This window comes from Odontomachus brunneus, unplaced genomic scaffold (genome assembly GCF_010583005.1).
Source record: "Odontomachus brunneus isolate Ranch 3 - 2012 unplaced genomic scaffold, Obru_v1 Obru_scaffold_067, whole genome shotgun sequence".
Taxonomy (NCBI): Eukaryota; Metazoa; Arthropoda; class Insecta; order Hymenoptera; family Formicidae; genus Odontomachus; species Odontomachus brunneus.
This window is the reverse complement of record NW_022639517.1, coordinates 1,181,392-1,189,645: the sequence shown is the minus strand read 5'-3', so window position 1 is coordinate 1,189,645 and position 8,254 is coordinate 1,181,392. Positions and strand designations below refer to the sequence as shown.

General features: G+C 32.3%; 1 protein-coding gene across 12 annotated transcripts in view; it reads left to right on the top strand.

Moving 5' to 3' along the window:
• Window positions 1–8,254, top strand: part of LOC116846699 (rho guanine nucleotide exchange factor 11) — a 660,614-nt gene that overhangs the window by 583,111 nt on the left and 69,249 nt on the right. For 11 of the 12 annotated variants that reach the window (XM_032820895.1, XM_032820894.1, XM_032820888.1 and 8 more), the window contains 3 exons: window positions 6,332–6,448; window positions 6,802–6,978; window positions 7,274–7,494. In XM_032820895.1, the coding sequence (XP_032676786.1) occupies window positions 6,332–6,448; window positions 6,802–6,978; window positions 7,274–7,494 (515 nt within the window). The remainder of the gene's footprint in view (window positions 1–6,331; window positions 6,449–6,801; window positions 6,979–7,273; window positions 7,495–8,254) is intronic. The other variant, XM_032820893.1, reaches the window with a different exon arrangement.

The window sequence follows — 8,254 nt, the reverse complement described above, 5'->3', positions numbered from 1 at the left end:
GAGTGAGTGAGTGAATGAGTGAGTGAGTGAGTGAGTGAGTGAGTGAGTGAGTGAGTGAGTGAGTGAGTGAGTGAGTGAGTGAATGAATGAGTGAGTGAGTGAGTGAGTGAGTGAGTGAATGAGCGAATGAGGGAGGGAGGGAGGGAGGGAGAGAGGGAGGGAGGGAGGAAGGGTGGGAGGGAGAGAGAGAGGGAGAGATATGATCTTAATCTTCACATATCTGATAAAGGTCATTCTTCTGAGTAACGTTGTAAAGGTTTAAGATGGCGGTCTTTGTTTATGAAAAAGTTGTTAACAAAAAAGCTCACTATTTGGACGGTATTCTGATAGCCAAACGTGTCAAAAGCAAATTTTGGCAAAGCGTGCTGCACGTTTTGTCGACAGAATAGTGACAAAATTGCAGCACAATTTGCTATATTAAGTGATGTCGGCAAAATGTGTGCAAAATTGCAACATGACCTGTTAGCAAGCGTGATAGCAAACTGCTGGCAAAAACCAGACAAGCTATCATTAATAGTATGACGGCATATTGATAGCAGAAACTGAGCAGATCGTGCCGAGCAGTATGTGATGGCAAATTTGCAGCAAACAGCAAGCAAGATTTGCCGAGCAACGCGTAACATCAAATTTACAGCAAAAAGCGAGCAAAACCTGCTGAGCAACGTGTGACGGCAAAAATCGGACAAGACGTGCCGAGCAACATATGACGGCAAACTGACGGCAAAAGCCGAGCAAGTCGTGCCAAATCTCATGCAACATATGAGAGCCACATGAAACGAGCACTAAGAAATGCACAAGTCTGTATATTATATACATATACATATATATATATATATATATATATGTATATGTATATGTATATAATATACAGACTTGTGCATTTCTTACTAAATGCACAAAGGGCTCCGCCCCTCCACCGCACCCCCTTCCTAAAAAACTAACCTTAACATAATCCATTTATTGAAATATGGTAAAACGTACACATATATGTGCAACCTATCCTTTGCACTTTTATATACAGAATGTTTATTTAAAAATTTTCCTCCTCAATATTTTTAAAAATATACGTTCTACGAAAAAATATTTAATACAAAAGTTGTAGGGTTTTGAGGGAACATAAAGGATTATTATTTGTCTGACCTTGGATGGAGACGTTAAGGTTCATGCCAAAGTCAGCTTGAATTTTTTTAATAAAACCTTCTATTTTTTATTGCATATTCTTGTAGCTTATCTTGAGAGTTTTCTAAAACACTATAATAACGTATTTTTTTATTAAATATTTGTTGAGTAATGAAACTTGAAAGTTATGGGGTGCTTTCCAATTGCAATATTCCTAGACACTTTCATGCACATAGCGACACAAGTTGCATTCTAATTGTCGTAATCATCGACACAACATTACACATCCGTACTCAGCTCGAGGGCTACTAGTCGGCTGTGTAAACTAGTGTTTTCTAGTGAAAATTAAAGTTAATAAGCGTAGCGGCTTGAAAAGAGACTGGCATTTGCGACATGAAGTGGATAATATCTTTTTTATTATTTAGATTTTATTATTTATTATTAAAAAATACAAAAATATAAGCATAGTTGAAAAATAATCCTAACATACATACACATTAGTACACACTTTGTTCCAATTGAATCGTGCATAACGTTACACTTTGTGCATTTCTATGTACGTATATGTCAAGTACTTAACACGTATGTGTTAAGCAATTGGAAAGCACCCATAGTATCACTGACATTAGCATTACTCAAAGTGTACCACACGGAGGTTACTCAGTCGGATTTACATCTCTTTCGTATATATGTGTGTGTATGTGTGCGTCGTGCATGCATATGTGGATGCGTGGATGTGATGTGACGGTCCTCAGTCATTATCTGATTCATAACTTATCATCGTAAACATCTACCTATTCATCCACCATATGCGCACACGCACGTATACACGCGCGCATGCACATACATCCACACCCATACACACTCACACCCACACCCGTACTATACCCACACACATACGTACATGCATACACCCCAAGTAGCAAGATGTCGTAATTATCACGTTATTTTAAGATCATTTTTCGTCATATGACGTCAGTAGATAAAATAAAGACGTCAAAAAAACATAATATTTTTTATAACATATTGTCGTAATAGAAATGACGTTATTTAGCCGTCATTTTTAATGTCCTCAACGTTGTTTAATAATCAATAGATCTACGTCATTAAGCGATCATTAAGCGTCATTAAGTCATCTAGCAAGAGGAGATGTCGTGAGCGTGGAGCGTCAGGTAGCTCAGTGATTTAGAGCAGTCGCCCGGTGAAAGACCCGGGTTCGAGTCCCGGCCTAGCAAACCGCGCTCTCGGTATTTTTCTCTTTTCGGAACAAAACAGACGGAGGTCCCGAACGCACGACGTCTCGCCGCCACCTAATATGCCCTTCTTCTTCTATAGTCATTATTACGTCAATATTAAATAACATGTTATTTATATCTTCTTCATATGAAATTGCAAACTTTTTACAAGTCTTGGTGCAACATGTAATCATATAACATAGTATATACTTTACTACCAAATAGTAGAGTACTCTACTACCAAAAATATAAAAATACTCAATAAAGAATTAATCAACTCGTGATCAGAAAAACAAAAGTGTGCGAAAGATACTCAAGTAAAAATACAAATGAAAGACATATTGAATCAAAACTAGAATTCTTATGAAAAGAGTCTAGCTGTAACCTTACTTTGTCAAAATATTGCGAGAGATAAAGAAGGAATATTCTCTCTTTTGCGAGCATGTTATAGGTTAAAGTTTGATTACTTATATATTATATATTAATCGCATTGTGATTGTTGTTACGTCGTTTGAAACGTTTACCAACAAACATGTCATTGCATTTTTTGAACGATATAAAAATATATTGTAAATATAATCCATCAAAATATCGTTACAGCGCATTGGCATCACCAGTTCCCATACAATCCTTGAAGTTAAGCATTGAACAGCATGGTCATTTAAAAATGACCTAACAGGGAATTGAAACTACGCGAGTCTCAGTAATAAATAAGACGGCACAAAATATAAAAATGCTAGTTTTTTTTATTATTTAGATAAAATAATCATATATTATCAATTATCTGAACTGTACTAATAAATAAATCGTTGTAATTTAACAAAAAAATGTCGTCATTAAGTGGTAGTATATATGACGTCTGTGATTTAGGACCGTCACTATTCCGTCATTTTCACGTCATTACTTCACGTCATTACTGGTCAGAACTGTCCAAATTTTGATGTTATTTTGTTTTGTTATGTGTGCCTACTATACATACATGTGTACCTGGGACACATGCGCGCGCACGCAGCATACACACACAATACCACATACATACACGAAAGAGGTGTAAATCCGACCGAGCAACCTCCGCGTGGTACATCTTGGGTTATACCGACGGAATTGTAACTTTCAAATCTCATTACTCAAAAAGTACTTAATAAAAAAATACGTTATTATAGTGTTTTAGGAAGTTCTCGAGATAAACTACAAGAATATGTAATAAAAAGTAAGAGGTTCTATTTAAACAATTTAAGTTGACTTTGGCGTAAGCCTCCATTCAAGATCAAACAGTCTTTTATGTTCCCCTTAAAACCCTACAACTTTTGTATTAAACATTTTTTCGCAGAAAAATATTTTTTAAAATTTTGAGGTGGGAAGTTTTAAAATGAACACCTTGTATAATTTGTCAATGAAAAATAACAAAATTGCTTGCGACATTTTTGTACATTGTACACTAAAATATATGCATTTGTATTCTTATATTGTTTTTCATTGACAAATTATAAAAATGTAAAGGATAGATTGCACATATATGTGTACGTTTGACCATATTTCAATTAATGGGTTAGGGTTATTTTTTGGGGGGAGGAGATGTGGAGGGAGAGGCAGAGCCCTTCCTCCGCGTATATACGTGTAATGTTTACCATATTTCCATATACACTATGTGCAAAAATTACATTCCATTTATAAAAAAATTTTTCAATAACTTTTTAGCAAACAATGAGTATAACATCGTCGATTTAAATAGTTAAAAATTCATAACAAATAAATACATAATATATCACTAGTGATCGTCACGATACTACTGAAAGAAATTACTGAAAGTAAACAAAGTATTTATGTTACACGACTGTACTTGTTATGAATACGTAACGGTAATTAACATAAAATGTCGAAAATCTATACCGAATTTTTTAAACTTCTTTTGTTCATAACTTTTTAATAAAGAGAAGCTATCACCTAAAACATTTTAAATGTTACTCAGAGACATGTTCTTGAGAACATATATGAAGGTCAAGGTCATCGGCGAGGTGTCTCCTCTAATCAGAAGTTTTACCAAATTACTTATTAAATACTTACGTACTTATTTAATTACTTATTAAATAATTACGTGTATAAATCTTATAGGATTTTTGAATGAATACTCGTATGTTTTTTATTAACGTATGCCCAAAATATTTCAAATACATGGTATATACATCAAAAATATTTTAAACCGTTTCTATAATGTCTTCATATAAAATCTTGCAAATATTTTTACAATATTTCTCAGCAATCAAGATCTCAGCACTACTTTTCAGAATTCTGTCCAATACCGTCCGGATCACCGAAAAACGGAGCGCGGTAACGGGTTATAGTGAAACTTCGGTAGAATTCTTCTTGTGGAAAATATTTCACAAATTGGCGTCTTATGAAAGAGTTATCGTCGAAAACCTATTCATTAGAACGCTATAAATTTATTCTGACCGTATTGAATGTTTTCAGTTGTCATTTCTACGGAAATGCGGCTAATTATTTAGCATTAAATTTCAATAAACAAACATGAAATATTATTTTTGAAAAAAAGATTATATCACAAAATTTTTTTAACGATCTATTCATGGCACGCAAAGAGGTACAAATGTCAACAGAATATCTCTGACTTTTCTTTTATTATATTAAATATTTCGACTAAATAGTTTATTTTTGTAGTTGTACTAAATAATATTATAAAAAAATTAAAATTACTGCTTTGGTTACATATGAAGATAATAAGAAACACTTAGTATCAGTTGAAGAAGCGCAGCAGCTAAGGTGATACATTAGAAACCTGAAAATATCTGCAGTTCTCGAGTTTGCGAAAATATCTGCAGTTCTCGAGTTTCCGATTAGTAACTGAGTAAATTTTTTGGTGCAAAAATAGTGAGAAATAAATTAAAATACCTAAATTTTATTTAAAATTAACATAAACATGAGTTGAAGATATATCATAAAAATTATTTTTTTGTATAAGGTTTCAATATTTCCAGAATTACCCAGCAATATTCCAGAATGTCCCTAGATATGTCTCCAGAATATCTCAACAATATTACAAGTTGGTGACATAAGACATTACAGAGACATACATTTCTAGAATATCTCTGAGATTATCTCCAGAATATAATTTAACATTGTAAATGTAATATCCTGGAGACATTGCTGAGATGTTTTGTGCTGTGTGGGATCCTCCACAAATTCTCATATCTATACTGTATGGGTAATAATAACTCCTAATGTAAGAGTTTCATTGACATCTATTTAGATATCAAATTTAAGGGTTCTTTAAGACATGTATGTGCGTGTGTGTATGTAAATCAGCCGGGATAAGAACCTTGCAGTTTGTCACTCCCATAGTATTTAATGATTCTAAACCCTCTTTGCTGTGTATGTGAATGTGTGTCAGCAGAGCGAATTTAGAATTATGAAATACTAAGTGACGACCCGTGGGATTCTTATCCACGCACGCACGCACCAATATACACGCATATTTCCACATGCAATGTCGAACTAATCAATAGGTCTTCAGCGTGCCTGAATCTGATATTGCCGCTTTCGAATACGTGCTGCAAAAAAATCTGTCCATATTCGAAGATCTTACCTATGAAATTTGTGATCAGGAAATTAAAAATTATAACATATCCAATTTTTAGACAATTTGACTGAAACCAATTTTCCCATATGTTTTTCGCGGAATCTTTTGGCATAGGCGAGCAAACGCCCTTATTAATACTTCTTTTTAAATAACTTTAATTTCTTAATAACTTTTTTTAATAACTTTAAAAAAATTAATAAACGCAAGGTATAAAACTTTTTGAAGAATTCTCCTTCATAAAATATATATAAAATATATCATTGTCAAGGTAATGAAGGATGGCTTCTGTAATGTCAATATTTATATTTTCTACTATTAGTAAGATAATCAAATAATAACTACTTCCATAATTGTTAATATTTCCTTTTTTTGTAATATATAGGTATGTCAGAACCACTGCGGATGGTCACATGTACTCAGTTCTCATTAATAGATCCATTAGAAGTTCACGTAGAAGTACCACCGGTACATATTGCAGAACCAGTTTTTACACCAATAGGTAGAAACTTATACTTTTTTCCTCAATTATTTTTAATTTAATTTAATTTAATTCAACTCTCAATGTGGTTACAGAAAGTTGAAAAAATTTACTAATGACATTTTTATAAAGTTTGAGCAGTATATAATTATAAAAAAAACGATAAAATACATAAATTATTAATACAGAGTGTAAAAGAATAAAATATTTTTTTCATACATATATTTAATTTTTTATATTTAATTTAATAAATCCAATTTTGTATTTTATATACGAGAGCATTAACGTGTGTCTATTATAAAACTTACGATTTCAGCAAAATAAAATACGATTTGACATTAAAAAAATTTATGCAAACTTTTGGAACTTTTCAGAATGTCTAAGACGAAAAGACGAGATAATAAAACAGGCTCTGCTCGAAAAGCAATTATTGATGGCAGATATATTAAATATCCCTAAAGAAGATTTTGAGCATGTAGCAGACATAGCATCTGAACCATCAACTGTAGAGAAAGAACCTGCTGAACTCATACTTGCTGCTATTAACCAAAGTATTTATGATTAAGAAACAAATATAGTTTTAATAATTAAACAAAAATTAGATAAATGTCATATTGCCTCATTTATCTACTATTATAAGTACCTACTGTTACGTAAAATTAAATATTACCTAATAGTACTGATTTTATGATCTTACAATAATTTTACACTATATTAATGGTAATCTCAATCATAATAGTATTTATTTATAATCATAGTTAAAATTTACTACTATTTATTAAATTATTAGATAATTAATAAATTTTCATATGTCACATTATATTTACAATTTATTCTTACCGCTAGCGGATCAGCTGGTAGGAATGTTAAACTCTGCGTTGAATGTAAGCGAAACGGAAACGATATTTGCATCACGTGGAACATCGGCATTATCGTCTCCCGTGTGTGAAGCCACTGGTTGTCCTTCATTACGAAGCCATTTGCATCCTCAGCAATCAATTATGGGTATAATGCAACCAATTTGTCATTATCTTACATCTCAACTCTCGCAATTGTCACAACTGCTGGTAAATATCATTTTTAAAAAATTCATTTTTTCTTTATCTTCATTGTATAACGTTTTTAAAATTCTAGTACACTAATCATACTTATTATTTAAAATAAAAAGAACAATTCTAACTGCGTTACGTTCTAACATAGTTACCCAGGCAGTAACGTTACGTCATTTTCACGTCGATAAATGATGATTACCAGTCTTAGACGTCATGTAACCAATAACTGATGTTTAAAAGATGTGATTATTTTGACGTGATAATAACATCATTTAAAGACGTCTATAATATATTTTTGAGAGGTCATTTTTAGTCAGTTGTTCGATAAGTAAAGAATGTGACAAATATTTACTTAATGTTCATTTATATCAAATGTGGTTTATGTAACCAATAGATTATTATTTATACAAGTTGTTATTTATTTTTTACGCGTTTGCATCTCAAGCAATTGACTCCTAGGAATAAGCCTTATAGAACTTATCCTACCATTTATTATCCACAAGCATTGCATTGTTGCAATTATCCAGTTAGTAGGATGATATTCAGAGATGTGTTAATGAGAAAATGTTGATCCTGATGACACAGAGATAAATAGAAGTTCATAGGGAATTTAACAGATAGTTGGCAACCCAAATAGCCAACTATCTGTTAAATTCCCTATGAACTTCTATTTATCTCTGTGCCATCAGGATCAACATTTTCTCATTAACACATCTCTGAATATCATCCTACTAACTGGATAATTGCAATAATGCAATGCTTGTGAATAATAAAT